The 19,701-nt window shown below is 43.3% G+C and overlaps 1 protein-coding gene across 1 annotated transcript in view; it reads right to left on the reverse strand.

Annotated features, from left to right (window-relative positions):
• Positions 1–8,580: 8,580 nt before the first annotated feature.
• LOC311039069 (uncharacterized protein) overlaps positions 8,581–19,701 on the reverse strand; it is a gene marked incomplete at its 3' end in the record, with an annotated part of 83,182 nt that continues 72,061 nt past the window's right edge. Inside the window, exons 12-21 of the mRNA XM_084048711.1 lie at positions 19,463–19,701; positions 17,754–17,801; positions 17,459–17,491; positions 15,036–15,083; positions 14,179–14,350; positions 12,512–12,780; positions 11,221–11,470; positions 10,453–10,715; positions 10,044–10,094; positions 8,581–8,660 (exon numbers count right to left, since the gene is read on the reverse strand). The exon at positions 19,463–19,701 is cut by the window's right edge and continues 4 nt beyond it. Coding sequence (XP_083904837.1) covers positions 8,581–8,660; positions 10,044–10,094; positions 10,453–10,715; positions 11,221–11,470; positions 12,512–12,780; positions 14,179–14,350; positions 15,036–15,083; positions 17,459–17,491; positions 17,754–17,801; positions 19,463–19,701 — 1,453 coding nt within the window. The remainder of the gene's footprint in view (positions 8,661–10,043; positions 10,095–10,452; positions 10,716–11,220; positions 11,471–12,511; positions 12,781–14,178; positions 14,351–15,035; positions 15,084–17,458; positions 17,492–17,753; positions 17,802–19,462) is intronic.

Below are 19,701 nucleotides of genomic sequence, written 5' to 3' on the forward strand. Positions count from 1 at the left end.
GGGGGGGGGGGGGGCGGTGGGGTAGAGAAAAAAATCTCGCCTGCCCTAAATGTAATTTCTGGGAACGCCACTGAGCGGCTGTGCAATCACTTTGTCAACAATGCACGTTCGTGTGGTGAATGTCAATATTGCTGCTCAGTTAGTCCATTGTAGATGGTGTATGTTTGTGTGTGTCTTCTGGAGAACTATGTAGCTCCACAGCAACTACAGTAACTAACGTAATGGCAGGACCGCCCCGTGCTACGCATGTTAGGCTGCATTATGGTCATGTAGTAAATTCAGATAATTTCGCTCAGATTAGATCAGTGCTTATCAACCCTTTCAGGCCGCCCCCCCCCCCCCCCAAATAAACGTACTTGATCTGGGGACCCCCCCATTCTGTTTGACTCCGTTCCACAAGTAAATATTGTGAAAATAGCCGATCTACAAGTTCGAAACGCCTCACGTTGAGAGGCTTTGTAAGCTTGTAGATCGGCTATTTTCTACATGATTGCCTCTTAGATTATTTGACAATGTGGCCCATGTTTTTATAGTATAGTTTGTTGACTACTTTCGTTGCAGAAATGGTCATTTCCTTTACTTTCGTTTTTTTATTGTCTCCGCCAGGCCGAAAGGCATGGCGCAAGACTATGTTTCACCCCCTGGCCGTCCGTCTGTGATAGCTAATCTCTCACATCGTTGACTTGATCGCAGCAAAACTGTGCACACACACTCCCTGGATGCCAATTCAGAACCTCTGCCCTATTTCTTTCACATGGCCCTGTTACAGTGCCACCAGGAGGCCGCTTTTTGCTAAACACATTTTCTCACAGTACTCCTACATATTTTGCCCAAACATCACGCAAATCGGTACACAGTATCTCCACAGTCATTAAAAAAAAGGCTCTTTCAGATTTTTCATATTCCATCCTGATTGGCTAAAATGGCTTCCAAAGTCTGCAGGACTGCTCCGTTTGGACCAAAATGCCTCACATTATGAACACAGCATGCACTTTCCGTGCAACTTTGCACCCACATTCCCACTATGCCGAGGAAGAAATTCCACTTGAGATTTCTCTAATCAGCCTCATGGTGGCGCTATAACAGCCCGATGTGGAGAGTCAGTGAGAGCTGGATAAACGAGGTAAAATGTGTCAAAAGGAGTCTGTACGGCTGTCGATACATGAACACATGACGTCGGTCGGAGAGGAGATATTGTGTCTTTTGGACAAACAGCAGCGTGGTGCTGATGTTTGTTGTGTGAAGCAGCTTAATGTCAGAGTGTTTGTGTTGGAGCGCCTCAGTGCGGCTGCAGAGTTCATGTGCAACCTCTTCCAGAGAGAGACAGAGACACTAGAAACTCTGCTGGAGAAAAAAAAACACTGCTGGGCATTGACTTTCACATGGACATTGGTCTACACACTGCAGGTATATCTGCTACACACACAACATCAAACTAAACACTACAGGTATGATGCAGCGTTTGCATTCCAGCCAGCATGCCAGCGTAGTTCCCATATGGTTTCAAGGTGGGCTAAACCATATGGACCCCATGTCAGCAATGTCAGCGGCATCCACTTCAGTCCCAACTGCGATGCCCATGCAGACTATAAGTAGCTTCTACCTGGCCCTTAGGTGGGCCCCAACTAGCCATGTTTATGTGGGACCAAGGCGGGTCCTAACTGGGTTTGCCCATGCAGGCTTTAACTGGGTTCTACCTGGGCCCTAGGTGTACCCTAACCAACCAGAGTGCAGTGCCCATCGCTCCAATTGTTGTGACGTCAGGGCTCTCAATACTGCACATTGGTGGAGGAGGAGGGGCCGCAGGGCGACCGCACACATCGCTGAACCAATGGTAGCCCACGGATGTTTCCTCTGGGGATTTACAATCTGCCCCTCTATGCCACATATCATCCGCACTACAGGGTCTTCACTGACCGAGCCACGGCCCCACTGGCCCTCATGACGCTACGCCACTTATATGAGTTGCCAAGTGGCCGCGGGCGCTACGTGGGCGTGGCCGCGGGCTAGACGCGAGCCCCCGCGTAGCGGGGGCGAGCTTCTAGTTCATTCAATCATCATTGCAAGCCCGATGCACCACACAGTACCAGTTGTTCACTGTCACATTCTTTCAGAAAGCACCATGCAGTGGTCCAACCAACATTCCATGAAGGCCACACAACAAACACAACATGCAGGGTATACAAATATGAATGAATAGGGTGCATTTCGCCTTTCCGACATGTCGCCTTTCCGACGTTAACGTTACGAACCCTATACCTAACCCTAACCCTAACCCTAACCGCACGCGGACGCAAGTAGTCGGAGTGGCGAGATGTCGGAATGGAAGGAACCCCCCGAATGAATACTAAGCGTCGTGTCTTTGTGTAAATGCAGCCACCCTCAACAACTGAGTGTGTGAATGCTCACCTCTGTGATTTAAAGTCAGCAATGCACCTAGTTGTGAAGAAGAACAAAGTCATGTGAGAAAATGTCATGACCTGACTCGCGCGCACACACTCACGCACGCACGCACACACGCACGCACGCACGCACACAGACACACACACACACACACACACACACACACACACACACACACACACACACACGCTGCATTCACACACAAATGCAGCCATCAACTGATGATGAATGCTCACCTTTAAATTTCTTCGGTTTGGTAGGTGGACCTGGTGGTGGAGAAGAACAGAGTCATGGGATAAAATGTCATCATGAGACATGAATAGAGCATGCACATCCAATCTAATTAGTGCACGTGAACAACAAACAGAAGGATCAATACATTTGGCCAATCACACGGAGCCCTGCTATTTTCCTTGTTTTCAGGTTTTTATTAATTTCAACAATCCGGGTATAAAGGATGTTTTGTTTACATTACAATAAAATGTTGATTAGAACAAAATGTTTTAAGGGGAGCAGTGAGTGAGAAACTGTATCGCTGGATAATGCATATTGTGGAGTCTCACTAGGGAACCGCCCGACAGGTAGGCACCTCACCAGGGAGAAACAGTGGGAGAGAAACAGAGAGAGGCCAAGTAGGCAGCACCGCAGCCTAGGCCACGTCATCGAGGGGCGGTACCTACCGGTCCTCATCATGAATCAACCTCAACTCTGCGCACCTGCGATGACCGGCTAGGTGTGGCACCCAAACCTTAAAACACAGCCGCTCTGTCTCAGTCTCCACTAGCTCTCCTCAGTGTTGGGCAGTAACGAATTAAAAATAATATATTACTGAAATATTATTACTTTTCCCAGTAACGAGTAAAGTAAGGTATTATTCTGCCAAAACGGTAATATAATACCATATTACTCGGTCAAAAAAGGCCTCGTTACTCGTTACTGATGACGAGCGTCATTTTTTTTGCTCATTCATTCATTTAATATGTAGGCTACTCTCTTTCCGTCTCTCGTAGAGTCGCGTTGTCGCATCATGCAAAAAATAGAGCAGATCTACAAGCTATCAACCTACGTCAACAGAGATGATTCTTAGCTTGTAGATCAGTTCTTTTTAGCACGCAGCCTGCGCACAGTTATGACGTAGCGCATGACCCGTTTGCGAGCACCGACTCGTTTATTTCTCTGCCTTTTTTTAACTTCAAAAAGCTCTCAAACTTCTATTTTGAGGCACGGAATTTACTTAAGATAATAAGATATCGTTCGGATAGAATTTAGTTGTTTAACTTCATATATGTGGTCCATTAATCATGACAGAGCCTATTTAAAAATACAAATTCAGAGAACCAGCAGGGGCAGGCAGTGACAATTCTATTTTGGGCATGGCCCTTTCAGAAGTCCCCCTGCGTCACTTGTCTGGTGGTCGGGGAAACAAACTGCTGATGAGGAGTAAAAAGTGTTCCTCTCCTCTCCTCTTCTCTTCTCTCCTCTATATCTCCTCTCTCCTCCCCCCCTTGCACTTTGGCTAATTAATATTGACTGGTGTAACATATGTTGAAAAGGTTAAGAAATGTTCAAAAAGTCTACTTTATTGTTTCAGTTTCTGAGAGGCTGCAGCCAGTGTGTGCAGTTCAGATTGATGTTGTTCCTGTAAGGATAATTATTGTTCCAATTCCAAATATAGAATTTGTAGCAGCAAAATACTTAAAAAGATAAAGACTGTTGACTGTTTTCTATTGTTCCATTAAATTGGATTCAGTTCTAAAAGGCTCAAAACTGTACACGTCTTTTCTTTTGCGGGGGGCGCGGGGAAAGTAATATAAAGTAATATGTAATATATTACTCTTGATTCCAAGTAATAAGTAATATAATATTATTACTTTTCAAAGGAGTAATAAGTAACATATTACTCTCCTAAGTAATATAGCCCAACACTGGCTCTCCTGGTGAATGGACGGGTGCCTCGGGCGGTAAGTGAGAACCTCCACTAAATTCCCTGTACCAATAATGACATTGTGAGTGAATTTGAGAACTAAAAGAATGTCTCTTTTATTTTATAGGCAACCTGATGGAACGTACTAAAATGCATGGAATGTGAATGTGAATGGAAAAACCCTGACCCTGGGAAGAACCTGTGTTTTGTTGACTTACCTTATGATTTACCTTTTGAAAGAAAAAACGTATAACCAATGCTCTCTGAGCCCAAGCTTCAATAAATACCCTTTATTGGGCTTGTACCCACTCGACCGAGACTGCCCTCCTGGCAGTGACGGAGTCGCTCCATACCGCTAGAGTGAACTCTCTCTCCTCCGTCCTGATACTCCTGGACCTGTCTGCAGCGTTCGACACAGTGAACCATCAGATCCTCCTCACCACCCTTAAGGGGATGGGTGTCTCAGGCTCTGCACTCTCCCTGTTTGCATCCTACCTGACGGGTCGCTCCTACCAGGTGATGCTGAGAGGGTCTGTATCAGAACCACACAGACTCACTACTGGGGTTCCCCAAGGCTCGGTTCTGGGTCCTCTTCTTTTCTCTCTCTACACTACATCTCTTGGTGCTGTCATCCTCTCCCATGGCTTTTCCTACCACTGCTATGCCGATGACACCCAGCTGATCCTCTCATTCCCCCCTCTGACACACAAGTGGAGGCACGCATTGCTGCTTGTCTGGCTGACATCTCGGAGTGGATGTCGACGCACCACCTGAAGCTCAACCTGGACAAGACCGAGCTGATGTTCCTCCCGGGGAAGGGCTGTCCGCACCGAGACATGGCCATCACCATTGATAATGCTGTGGTGACGTCAACTCGAACTGCGAAGAATCTGGGTGTGACCCTGGACGATCAACTGTCGTTCTCGGCAAACATCGCATCAGTGACACGGTCCTGCAGATTCCTCCTCTACAACATCAGGAGGATTCGCCCCTTCCTCACAGAGAAGGCAGCCCAGGTGCTCATCCAGGCTCTTGTCATCTCCCGCCTGGACTACTGCAACTCCCTCCTGGCTGGTGCTCCGGCATCTGCCATCAGACCTCTGGAGCTTGTTCAGAAAGCTGCAGCTCGTCTGGTGTTCAACCGCCCCAAGTTCTCCCACACAACTATCCTTCTCCGTTCTCTACACTGGCTCCCCGTAGCAGCTCGGATCCAGTTTAAAACCCTGGTGCTAGCCTATAGGGCAGTGAAAGGAACAGCTCCTTCCTACCTCCGGGCTCTGGTTGATGCCTACACCCCTGCCCGACCACTTCGGTCTGCCACCTCGGGGCGACTGATTGCCTCATCACTCAAGGGTCCTTCTGGTCGATCGACACGGTCACGACTTTTTTCTGTTCTGGCCCCACAGTGGTGGAATGAACTTCCCACTGATGTCAGGACAGCAGAGTCACTGCCCATCTTTCGCCGCAGGCTGAAAACCCACCTCTTCAGGAAACACTACCCTTCCTCTTTGTCTGGCTTACTTGTTGTTAACTAGTTGTACGAACTCTTGTTTTATTGTTGTACTGTTTTATTGGATCTTGTTTAGTCGATACACTTTTTGTATTAGCTCGTGCTCATTTGATTTTGCTATTTTGTCTCATCTGTTTAAGAAAGTAGGTAGCTCATATATAGCATTTTTACCTTAGCGCTAGGTATACTCTTGGTTGCTTGTTTTTGCAGGAAATGCACTTAAGACTTCTGGTGATTAGTAGTTTCGTTCCCTACCTATGTTGAATGCACTTATTGTAAGTCGCTTTGGATAAAAGCGTCTGCTAAATGACTGTAATGTAATGTAATGTACCCTGCCTATCTGTGTCTTGGCCTTGATCAGTGTCCCACAATATTCATTGTCAATGGCAGATGTAGCCAGGTGCAATGGGCCTCATGCAGCAACCGTTCTTAACAGGACATTTCTTAAACCCACTAAAAGTTTTTTTTGTAGATTTTGGTATACCCCAATGTTTTCTTAGCTGTGATCTGTTCTTAGGTAAGAACAGAATCTACGCACACTTTCTTAAGAGGACATTTCTTCTTAGACCCACTTAAGAAGTTTTTAAGAAGATTTTGGTATACTCCAATGTTTTCTTAGTTGTGATCTGTTCTCAGGTAGAACAGAATCTACGCACACTGAAGAACACTTAGGGTGGCCTTTGAGTTCTTGTGACATGTTTGTGCAAAAATAATGTATTCTCAATCATATCTTTATCATGTTTTATCATATCTTTAGAGCAGTGGTTCTTTTTTATCATATCTATTTTTTATTTTCATCATATCTTTAGAGCAGTGGTTCTTAAAGTGTGGTCTGGGGACCCACAGGGGTCCTTGAGGGAGTTCCAGGGGGTCCACAGCAAACGAGGAACAGTTTAACCACTTTAACCCTATTTTATACTTTGTTTGAAAATAGACGATCTACAAGCTCACAACGAGTCCCATTACTGGCCATGTTGAGCTTGTAGATCGGCTATTTTCGAAACATTTAGATAAATCTTGAAAAAATATTTTCAGATGGGGTCTGCAGCCAAACGCATGACACTTTGGGGGTCCTTGACATGAAAGGTTGAGTTGAAGCCCAAGCCCAATACCCACCCCATAACCACCCACTTAACCCACCCTCACCTGACTCGACTTCACTTAGGAACTCACTTAGGAAGAAATGTAAGAGGAAACATTAGAAACGTATTGCTGCATGCAGTGGCGGATTTATAGGAGTTGAGGCCCATGGGCTAGAGTCATTTTCGACGCCCCCCCTCCCTGCGCGCGCGAAGCGCGCAGGGGGGGGGGTTACAAAAACAAAAAATTATCATAAAAAAATAAAAATAAAATAATAATAATAATATATATATATATATATATATTTTTTTTTACCCAAAAAATCGGAGGCCCCCCCAGTTGGAGGCCCGGGGGCTGCAGCCCCCCCTAGCCCAACGGTAAGTCCGGCCCTGGCTGCATGAGGCCCAATGTTTTTAGTAAGTAGTAATACAATTCCTCCGCCGTTAACATGGGGCCCACAGTCTTGTCCCCCCCACCCCCCACTCCATTGTCTTCTAAGTTTTACTGGTTATCAACACCCAGACTAGAGGGCAGCACAGGTCCAAAAAATTTGACCGGTCCGAACGGACCTGAGAAAAACATCTAAATTACTGGACTCGGTCCGAAACAGACCTGTGGATAACTGGACCTGGTCCAAAACGGGCCGAGGATAATTGAAATGAATTAGACCCGGTCCAACCGGGGGTCTCTAGACCCATACGGGACCCGATGCTTATTTGCTAATTGCTAATTGTAAGGTAGGTAGGAGTTTGAAGTTTGGTTCACAGGGTATTGAACATCACCATGGTACATCGGGAAGAATGTAGGAGAACTGAGTTCTGTTTAAGCCATTTATTTTTCCTTTGCACACATGAGCATTTAATAATTGGGCAAGGAGGTGATGAGGCTTCACTCTTGTTTTGTTTTTTCAATGACGCATAACCATTGGTTGCTGAGACTGCAGGACAGAGGGCTATAGGTGGAGTTGCTGCTGCTGCCAAACAAGAACTGAAGTGATAGGCAGTATATCTTTAGGACCTGCCTATGGTTGCACAAGGGAGCCTTTGCACCCCCTCGCGGGGAGCCTGGGTTGCCAGGCACCCCCAACCCTTGTCACTGTCTGCTGAGTTTGCAGTATTGTGAAGTCTGCCTGGTTGCTTGTTTCTACAAGCTTCAGCCCTATATACATTTGAAAATAGCCGATCTACATTGTGAGTAAAAGTACTCACATTGTGTCGCAATGCGACAATGTACTTAAAGTACTTTTGGTACTTTAAGTACATTTTTATACCAATACTTTTGTACTTTTACTCAAATAAATTTAGAATTCTGTACTTTTTTCCCCCGGCGATTGTGAAAATGTCAGGGACTTTTACTATTCACTGCACATGGAGTGTATTTGCTTTCAATATGTTACCATGTTGATCAATGTGTACTGAATACGCTCAAATGGTGTAGCGCGCGCGTGTGCGCGCACACGCACACACACACACACACACACACACACACACACACACACACACACACACACACACACACACACACACACACACACACACAGTTTCTGCATTTTCCCTCATCATCCACTTACTCATTTCAATGGTTGCCAACACCCCCCATTTCACCTTGTTTTGAGTGTTGTACCTCTACACCACCCAGACACCACCCCAGCAATCTGTGTCTTTCACAGTAAAGACATGCAGAAACACTTACCTTTCTTTTTCACAACGTTTATCTCAGATGGTGGGTTTTCACCCTCAAGACCTACAGAGGAGAACAAAGAGACAGATCACAGCTCATCATAAATACCACCAGACCAGTGTTTAATCCATGATTTTCTTTTCTTTCTTTTTTTTTCTCTGGCACTCAACGTACACTTTTTAAATAAAACTCTGGCACCGAATGTGCTAATTAAAACTGTTTCAAAACAATGATGGGGTAACTAAGACATGATAAACTAGAAATAGTGCTCCTCGGAGCACAGGTTTCCCGCCAGGTCAGGTAGAATCGGCCACCTGGTGGCGTTATAACAGGCCCATGTGAAGAAAAAAAATCACGCCCTGTGTGAAGGAAGCGGTGCCTTTGATGAGTTTATTTAATTGGGCTATAGGCTGCTTAAAGCCCAGCCAATAGGAAGACAGAGGGGGTGGGGCTTAATTAATTTAAGTTCGTCCCTATTGGTGGTCTGAGTCCACTTACCAAATGTGTACTTGGTAGCATGCTGCAAACTGGAATAATGGCTGTTTAAAGCCCAGCCAATGGGAAGACAGAGGGGGCGGGGCTTAAGTAATTACAGTTCGCCCCTATTGGTGGTTTTAGTCCATGTACAAAATTTGTACTCCGTAGCATGCTGCGAACTGGAGTTATGGCTGTTTAAAGCCCAGCCAATGGGAAGACAGAGGGGGCGGGGCTTCAGCAATTAATGCTCGTCCCAATTGGTGGTCTAAGTCCACATACCAAATTTGGACTTGGTGGCATACTGCAAACTGGAGTTATTGCTGTTTAAAGCCTGTGCTCGGACGGACGGACGGACGGACACACAGACACGGTCAAATGTAGAGTGGTTGGCAAGTTGGGGCAGAGGTTCGGAATTGGCATCCAGGGAGTATGTGTGCAAAGTTTCGCTAAGATCAGGTCAACGGTGTCGGAGATTAGCTGTTCACAGACAGAAGGACGGACGGACAGGGTGCAAAACATGCTCTCTAGCCATGCCTTCACGTTTATACCAATACTTTTGTACTTTTACTCAAATAAATGTAGAATTCCGTACTTTTTCCCCCCGGCGATTGTGAAAATGTCAGGGACTTTTACTATTCACTACACATGGAGTGTATTTGCTTTCAATATGTTACCATGTTGATCAATGTGTACTGAATACGCTCAAATGGTGTAGCACACACACACACACACACACACACACACACACACACACACACACACACACACACACACACACACACACACACACACACACACACACACACACACACACACACAGTTTCTGCATTTTCCCTCATCATCCACTTACATTTCAATGGTTGCCAACACCCCCAGTTCACCTTGTTTTGAGTGTTGTACCTCTACACCACCCAGACACCACCCCAGCAATCTGTGTCTTTCACAGTAAAGACATGCAGAAACACTTACCTTTCTCTTTCACAACGTTTCTCCCAGATGGTGGGTTTTCACCCTCAAGACCTGCAGAGGAGAACAAAGACAGCACATCATAAAGACCACCAGACCAGTGTTTAATCCAATATTTTCTTTTCTGTCTTTTTTTTTCTCTGTTTAGGAGGACATTTCACTGCACTCAATATTGTCTCATGTTAATCAGTAGCCTATGTATTGAATACAAACTTTCAACACTGTATCAAGTCGATATATTAGGCCCCTTTTTGTTTTGGCCAATAACTATTGAACCGTAGGTCATACAAAAAAGAAAACAAAGAAAAAACAAAAACAAAAATCTCTGTATTCCTTGGATCATAATTTGTACGCTATACATGTCCCACTAGGAGTGTTATTGCTAAACATGTCTACCCGCTCTTCACTGTACCTTTGGGTAGAAACCTCTCCACTAGATCATTCTTGTTGATCTTCGTCAAAACATTCATCACAATCTGATCTGCATTACTGTGGTAAGTCTTCACGATTAGATTGGCAGTGCCCATCTTGTCAGTGTTCTCCAGAAGGCTCTTTGGGAGCGGCTGGAGACCTTCAAGGTTATCAGACTGTTGAAGGTACGACTTAAAGTCCTTGAATTCATCTGGCCCCAGCTCCTCCAGAGTGTTAATGATATGTGTCAAACATGGTGGATTCCTGGTACAAACAAAGGATGTTACTGCAACATCTCAGCTTTGTTCTCTTAATTACGTATTTGGGTGTTAAAACATACCACAGGCCTATTAGGGCCTAGATAATGATCATTGGGTATTATTGTTGTATATCCTACAGTGTAAACGCTACATTTATTTGTTAAAACAGCTGTATTTTTGTGGTCAAACCAAACAGCTCATTAAGAATCTCTGTCTGTCTCCTTTGCCAAATTAAAATAGTGATATTTTTAAACACTTCTATTAATTAAAACTGTTCCAAAAACAATGATGGGGTAACTAAGACATAATAAATAATAATGAAATAATGACAATCTATATCTGTAAAAATTAGGAATACACTGGAATTAAAGTGTGGTGTTCTCGGAAAGGAGATGCATGAGAATAATAAATAACACTGAAAGCATCCTGGTTTGAAAAGGTGCATTTTCTACACTACAATGTACAGTACTGCAATGTTGGACCTAAAAATTATGTCAAAAGATAATTACTTCAGATCCTCAAGAAGAAACTGCTCATGTTCCTGAAGACTTCTGTAGAAAACGTCTTTGTCTGTTCTGGTACGTAGGAGTTCATAGAGATCCCCCATCTTCTCCTGAGTGGTGGTCTTAAGCATTACATTACTGTAGTCCTCAGTCTTGATGACACCCTCAGCAAGGAGCAGATCCAGGATGGGTGCGACCATCTTTACTCTCTTAACCAGGTCATCCCGATGTTGGTCCACAAAGTGACACGCTGAAGCTGGGGAATGAAAATTATGTTGTGGGTGAGACTCTGTGGTTTGAACATATTTAAACATGTTTCTGAACAGCTACTGTATGTTTTAAAAAAGAAAGATATTATTCCCCTCAATTAATGTACTATGTGTGTTTGTGTAGACCTATGTCAGTTTTTAGAATTTGAATTAGATAAGGTTTTCCCAACCTGCGGTCCAGGGCCCCCTTCAAGGGGCGCCAATGATCACGTGTTGAACAAAACCATAGCTAACTCCCAGATGTGAAGCAACTTGTTTTTTTCAAAAAGTAAAAAAAATAGCAAAGATAGTCAATCTACAAGCTCATGAGATGTGACGCATATGTGTGTGTGTGTGTGTGTGTGTGTGTGTGTGTGTGTGTGTGTGTGTGTGTGTGTGTGTGTGCGCGTGTGCGTGTGTGCGTGCGTGTGCGTGTGTGCGTGTGTGCGTGCGTGTGTGCATGCGTGCGTGCGTGCGTGTGTGGGGGGGAACTGGGTTATAGGTGCAGACTATTTGTTTTTATATTCGGCAGCCTGGGACATACCCACAGACTTGTTGTTAGAGGGCTTCAACAACTTAAGATGCCCAAAAAGGAGGCAAAAAGGCTGGCAAAGTATTGTGCTATCTCTGCTATAATTGGCAGTCGCCATACAGTATATGGCAGAGACGCTGTTACTTATACCCATAGAGTACTGAGTGGCATGCCTATTGTATCATGAAAACATATACCATGATTTTGTGAATGTAAACATACTGCACCTATAATATTTGTGTCCCTGTATGTATGATCCTTTATATGTGGACATAAATAAATGGTTCAAATGTGTGTGTGTGTGTGTGTGTGTGTGTGTGTGTGTGTGTGTGTGTGTGTGTGTGTGTGTGTGTGTGTGTGTGTGTGTGTGTTTGCGTGTGAGTGTCTCAGATTTATCAGATTTAAGAACAGGGGGCTACATGGAAAAAAGGTTGGGAACCACTGATGTGGTGTGTCCTAACTTTCAATAGGAATTATGAATTCACCTGCTGTGTAAGAATGTCCCAGTTCACCGTACCTTCTGGAGATGCTTTGTCTGCATTCTGTTCAATCTTCTCCAGGACATTTTTCATGATCTGAGCTACATTACTGTGGTAAGTCTTCAAGATCAGATTGGCAGTGTCCATCCTGTCAGTTTTCTCCAGAAGGCTCATTGGGAGCGGCTGGAGACCTTCAAGGTTATCAGACTGTTGAAGATACAACTTGAAGACCTGAAACTCCTCGTCAACCAGCTTCTCCAGAGTTTCACTGATACATTCTTGTTGTTGTGTTGAACATGGTGGATTCCTGGTACAAACAGAGTTGTATGTTGAATGTTAACATCTCAGTTTAATTCTCTTAATGCTTTGGCTGTTAAAAAAGTGCCACAGGCCTATTACCCTATAGATAATGGTCATTGAGTATTATAGTTATATATCTTGCAGTGTACATGTATATGTAAAAAAAACTTTTTTGATTCCAGGTTGGGACCTTAGGACCGCCCACCCGGAGTCTCACTTCACTCATTTTCCCAATAAAACAGTAAATCACATCACTGGCTTGAAAAGGTGCATTCTCTTGCACTACAATGTAAAAAAATATATAACTAGAAAAAGTGCTCCTCGGAGCACAGGTCTCCGACAGGTCAGGTAGGCTATTGTGGCCTCCTGGTGGCGCTATAATAGGCCAATGTGAAAAGGGTGCCATTTCTTCTTGGCCTTGCACGACAATCGGACACTGCATTCATGATTTGAGGCATTTTGTTAAAAACATTTGTTTTGCTAAATTAGACCTGCTGGTGGCGCTATAATATGGCAATGTTAAAAGGGTGGCATTTGTTCCTCAACATAGTGTGAATGTGCGTGCAAAGTTTCACCGCAATCAGAAGGTGCGTTCATGATTTGCAGACTTTTGTTCAAAACAAGCCAATAATGCAAACTTTAGATGTCAATCTTAGCCAATCAGGATGGAATATGAAAAATCAAACACATCCGTCTTGATCACATGACTATAGAGATCATGTGTACCGATGTGCGTGAAATTTGGATACAATTGGAAGGAGTAGTATAAAATAATGTGATGTGAAAAATGCAGGGCAAAGGTTTTTCCTTGACCTCTAGGGAGTGTGCATACAAAGTTTTACACAGATCGGTGCAGTTATAGGTAGAAACACGAATCGTCCTGTTACAGCGCCACCATGAGGCTGATTTGAAAAAATTCAAATGGTATTTCTTCCTCGGCCTAATGGGAATGTGCGTGGAAAATTTCACGGAAATTGCATGCTGTGTACATGATTTGAGGCATTTTGTTCAAAACGAAGCACTCCAGCAAACTTTGGAAGACATTTTAGCCAATCAGGATGGAATATGAAAAATCTGAAATACCCGTTTCGTTTAATGACTATAGAGATACTGTGTACCGATTTGCGTGATTTTTGGACAAAATCTGTAGGAGTACTGTCAAAAAATATGTTTTGCGCAAATCGGCCTCCTGGTGGCGCTATAAAAGGCCCATGAGAAAAATTTGGGGCAGAGGTTCTGAATTGGCATCCAGGGAGTGTGTGTGCACAGTTTCGCTGCGATCAAGACAACGGTGCCGGAGATTAGCTGGTCACAGACGGACGGACGGACGGACGGACAAGGGGAAAAACACACTCTCTCGCCATGCCTTTCGGCCTGGCGGAGACAATAAGATTTTTTTTTTTACTTCAGATTATCAGGAAGACACTGTTCCTCAAGAAATGTGGCTTTTCCAGAATGCAGGATTTCCATCATCTTGTCCTTAATGGTGGGATTCGACTTCACATCATGGCTGAGCAGCTCCAGGATGGAATTGACCACTCTCTCAACCCAGTGTTGATCAACCAAGTGAGTTGGCTCTGTGGGTGAAATATATTGAAACACGTGTCTGAACATTCTGTTTTAAAATAGAAAGACTTTGCACCCATCAGTTACTGGAATATTAGTGTTTGTGTCTCAGTTTTAGGAATTTGATATAGACAACTAGTTGTTGGTTCCTACACATTTCATAATAATAGGAATAGACAACAAAATGGCATATTCTTTAGATGGAAAGAATCACGCCTTCCTCTTGTAATGTCTCCTCATTTGCCCAAGACACCTCTTTGATGCCATATCAACTTAAAAATCACATGGAGAGACAGGGGTTCTTTACAACAAAGGCATTGTAAAGAAGAAGCCGGAAAAAGAGGCTACACAGGCAGGGGAAAGGTGGGTCTCTCCTTGCAGCTCGATCAGGGACCAAACCGAACACCATTATCCAGCATACTGAGAAGTTGAAAGGCAAAGAATATCCAGGTATGAATAAGTTCAAAGTAATATTTTGGTCACATTTACCGCGTGGTATACCCATAAAAACATATTCACAAAACTCCTCCTTTTGGCCTCCCCCACGGCTTCTATAGTAGGCAAACCCACAGTGCAATGCTTTGTTTTAAAGAGTGCTGTGCGTGCACGCACGGACACCCATGCTCGCACAGTCGTAGACACACACCACTGATTATAAAAATGTGAGTGTGTTCATCTATAAAACAGAAGACTCACCTGATGACCCCACAGTCCGTTTGGTTGGATTCAACAATGGAGCCGTCTCTGAAACACAAGGTAGAAGAACACTTAACACATGTTTGACTAAAATCATGTGTATTGATTTACACATGTATTGTGTGTATTTATCACACATGTGACATCCAGGTGAAGTAATGCTCTGATCGGTGCTACGAAATTTCCAGTCCACCATGCAGCCTTACAATTGAATACAGTGTAGGGGTGTGCCAGACTGAGGATACGGGAATCAGAATCGGGATTTTAATGTGAATATTCAACGATTTGTTTTATGTAAAACCAAATAGGAGGCTCTACATTTCCTGCATACCTTATTGTTTTAACTGTATAATCAATATATTGAAGTTACAGTCTTACAGTACATACATAGTCAAAGGTTAAGTGCATCAGACATGTACTCAACACACACATGCACATGCTCTCTCCACACACACACACACACACACACACATGCATGCACACAGACAGACACAAACGCAAGTGCATGCACACACGGGCACGAATGCGCGCACAGACACATTACACACCACTGATTATAAAAATGTGAATATAATTTCATCTATACAACAGAAGACTCACCTGAAGACCCCACAGTCTCGTTGGATGGATTCAACAAAGGATCCGTCTCTGAAACACAAGGTAGAAGAACACTTAATGTTTGACTGAAATCATGTGTATTGATTTGCACTTGTATTGTGTGTATTTATCACAAACGTGACATCCGGGTGACGTAATCTGATCTGTGCTACATCATTCCAGTCGACCATGCGGCCTTAACATGTAATATACAATATAGGGCTGTGGTCGAGGATAGGGGAATAAGAATCGGGATTTGCATGTGAATACTCAACGATTTGTTGTCTCCGCCAGGCCGAAAGGCATGGCGAGAGAGTATGTTTTCCACCCCGTCCGTCCGTCCGTGTGTCCGTGTGTGTGTGTGTGTGTGTGTGTGTGTGTGTGTGTGTGTGTCCGTCCGTCTGTGACCAGCTAATCTCCGGCACCGTTGTCTTGATCGCAGCGAAACTGTGCACACACATTCCCTGGATGCCAATTCAGAACCTTTGCCCCAATTTTTTTCTCATGGGCCTTTTATAGCGCCACCAGGAGTCCGATTTGTGCAAAACATATTTTTTGACAGTACTCCTACAGATTTTGTCCAAAAATCACGCAAATCGGTACACAGTATCTCTATAGTCATTAAACGAAACTTGTCTTTCAGATTTCTCATATTCCATCCTGATTGGCTAAAAATGTCTTCCAAAGTTTGCAGGAGTGCTCCGTTTTGAACAAAATGCCTCATATCATGAACACAGCATGCAATTTCCGTGAAATTTTGCAAGCTCATTCCCATTAGGCCGAGGAAGAACTACCATTTGAACATTTTCAAATCAGCCTCATGGTGGCGCTGTAACAGGCCGATTCGTGTTTTTACCTATAACTGCACCGATCTGTGTACAACTTTGTATGCGCACTCCCTAGAGGTGAAGGAAAAACCTCTGCCCTGCATTTTTCACATCTGCCTTCTATAGCGCCACCAGGAGGCCGACTTATGTAAAACACATTATTTTATACTTCTCCTTCCAATTTTATCCAAATTTCACGCAAATCGGTACACATGATCTCTATAGTCATGTGATCATGACGGATGTGTTTGATTTTTCATATTCCATACTGATTGGCTAAGATTGACATCTAAAGTTTGCATCATTGGCTTGTTTTGAACAAAATTCCGCAAATCATGAAAGCACCGTCCAATTGCACTCAAACTTTGCACGCACATTCACACTATGTTGAGGAACAAATGCCACCCTTTTAACATTGGCCTGTTATAGCGCCACCAATAGGTGTAATTTAGCGAAACACATGTTTTTTAACAAAATGCCTCAAATCATGAATGCAGTCAGTGTCCGATTGTCGTGCAAGGCCAAAGAAGAAATGGCACCCTTTTCACGTTGGCCTATTATAGCGCCACCAGGAGGCCACAATAGCTTACCTGACCTGGCGGAGACCTGTGCTCCGAGGAGCACTTTTTCTAGTTTTACATAAAAAAGGTCTTTATGACCAAATAGGAGGATACAATTGCAAGAGTTTCAATGCTGATTTTGAGCACATTACATAGTTAAGTGCAACAGAGCCATATGAATATTTGAATATATTAACTATATGACAGCAGACTGCTTATTTTAATTGACAACAATCCATCAGACTGCAGACTGTGTGTGTAGGACTACACTTCTGAGCGTTACACTACTGTATCAAGGAGCTATGTTGTGCACATCCAATACTAGCGGTGCAAGACAAAATAACAGAAAAAAAGAGAAAAGGAGTAGGCCTACTTGATTACATGCAGTGAAAATCTGCTACAACATCTACTGTAAGTACATCATATATTTTATACTTACCTAAATCCTGAGCCTCATGCAGATCATTAGCCACTAAATGGGGAAAATGTTTCAGTTATGTTACACATCATTTTAACTATTATATACTGTATGCAATATCTACATTTCCTGCATACCTTATTGTTTTAACTGTATAATCAATATATTGAAGTTACAGTCTTGCAGTACATACATAGTCAAAGGTTAAGTGCATGCAGACATGTACTCAACACACACATGCACATGCTCTCTCCACACACACACATGCATGCACAAAAATGTGAATATAATTTCATCTATACAACAGAAGACTCACCTGAAGACCCCACAGTCTGGTTGGATGGATTCAACAATGGATCCGTCTCTGAAACACAAGGTAGAAGAACACTTAATGTTTGACTGAAATCATGTGTATTGATTTGCACTTGTATTGTGTGTATTTATCACAAACGTGACGTAATCTGATCTGTGCTACATCATTTCAGTCGACCATGCGGCCTTAACATGTAATATACAATATAGGGCTGTGGTCGAGGATAGGGGAATAAGAATCGGGATTTTAATGTGAATACTCAACGATTTGTTTTACATAAAAAAGGTCTTTATGACCAAATAGGAGGCTACAATTGCAAGAGTTTCAGTGCTGATTTTGAGCACATTACATAGTTAAGTGCAACAGAGCCATATGAATAGTTGAATATATTTACTATATGACGGCAGTCTGATGGATTGTTGTCAATTAAAATAAGCAGACTGCAGACTGTGTGTGTAGGACTACACTTCTGAGCGTAACACTACTGTATCAAAGAGCTTTGTTGTGCACATCCAATACTAGCGGTGCAAGACAAAATAACAGAAAAAAGAGGCCTACTTGATTACATGCAGTGGAAATCTGCTACAACATCTACTGTACTGTAAGTACATCATATATTTTATACTTACCTAAATCCTGAGCCTCGGGCAGATCAATAGCCACTATATGGGGAAAAGGTTTCAGTTATGTTACACATGTATAATGTTACTATTATGTACTGTATGCAATCTACATTTCCTGCATACATTTACTTTTGAACAATATAATCAATATATTGAAGTTACAGTCTTACAGTACACACTGTCAAAAGTTAAGTGCATGCAGACTAGGGATGTTAACAATTAATCCACATAACCACAGTAATCCTTAATCATATTCCATCATATTCAAGGGCTTTTGGAGAGAAATGAGACAGACTCCATAGAGCACTGCAGAGGGGAGGTGTTTGTGTGTGTGTCTGTGTCCAGCTGATTGACGCTCGTTGACGCTCGTTAATGTTATATACACAAATGCAATTACGGACAAGAATTTTCCTTTTGGTCTTAAAAAACGCTGCTTATCAATTAAACGTTTCATCGATCGATAAGGTTATCAACTATCAATTATTGAATTAATCGATAATTTGCATCCCTAATGCAGACATGTACTCAACACACATGCTCGCTCCACACACACATGCATGATGCATGCACACAAACACAAACGCAAGTGCATGCACGCACGGGCACAAATGCGTACACAGACACAGACACAGACACAGACATAGAGACACACCACCACTGATTATAAAAATATGAATATAAAATACGGCACATGTTCACTAGGGCAGTGGTTCTGAACCTTCTCAGGCCATGACCCCCCAAATTAATCATTATTTGAACTGGGGACCCCCCCCACCCTTATAAGCACTTTGTGAAAATAGCAGGTTGTTTGATTTTTTTCCCCTCTTTCTTATATTATTTGACAATTTAGCCAATGTTTGACCAGTTAGTTTTGTTGATTAGTTTGATGAAGTAATGGTCTTTTTCTTTACTTATTTTCTTTTTCTTTTCTTTTTTGTATTAAAAAGGTCCTAAAAGTCCTTTGAGACGGCACCTCCGCATTCCTGGAGTGTGGAAGTGCCCGGGATGGCACCGTTCGACGTTTGGTCACATTTTGTCCCAAGTAGTCACAATAAGCATTTTGGGGAGGGAGAGTGTCTGTGATCTTACCAAGTATCTTCAACAGGTGGGGTTGGTGTTTTTTAAGAGCATCGTAAAATGCTGCTCTGACTTTTGTTCCCGCTGGTTGTAGTGTTTCTCTATCCAGGATCCACATCTGGTCCAGGCTTGTCTCCTCCTCTTGAATATCACGACAGAGCTCAGGATGGACCTTGGTTCCTAAAGTGTCTAGTATAGGCATGACTCTGGAAACATTTGTAATCAAACGTACCCTGTTCTTCTCCACTAAG

The sequence above is a fragment of the Gymnoscopelus microlampas genome, assembly GCF_963454915.1.
Source record: "Gymnoscopelus microlampas genome assembly, chromosome: 22".
Taxonomy (NCBI): domain Eukaryota; kingdom Metazoa; phylum Chordata; class Actinopteri; order Myctophiformes; family Myctophidae; genus Gymnoscopelus; species Gymnoscopelus microlampas.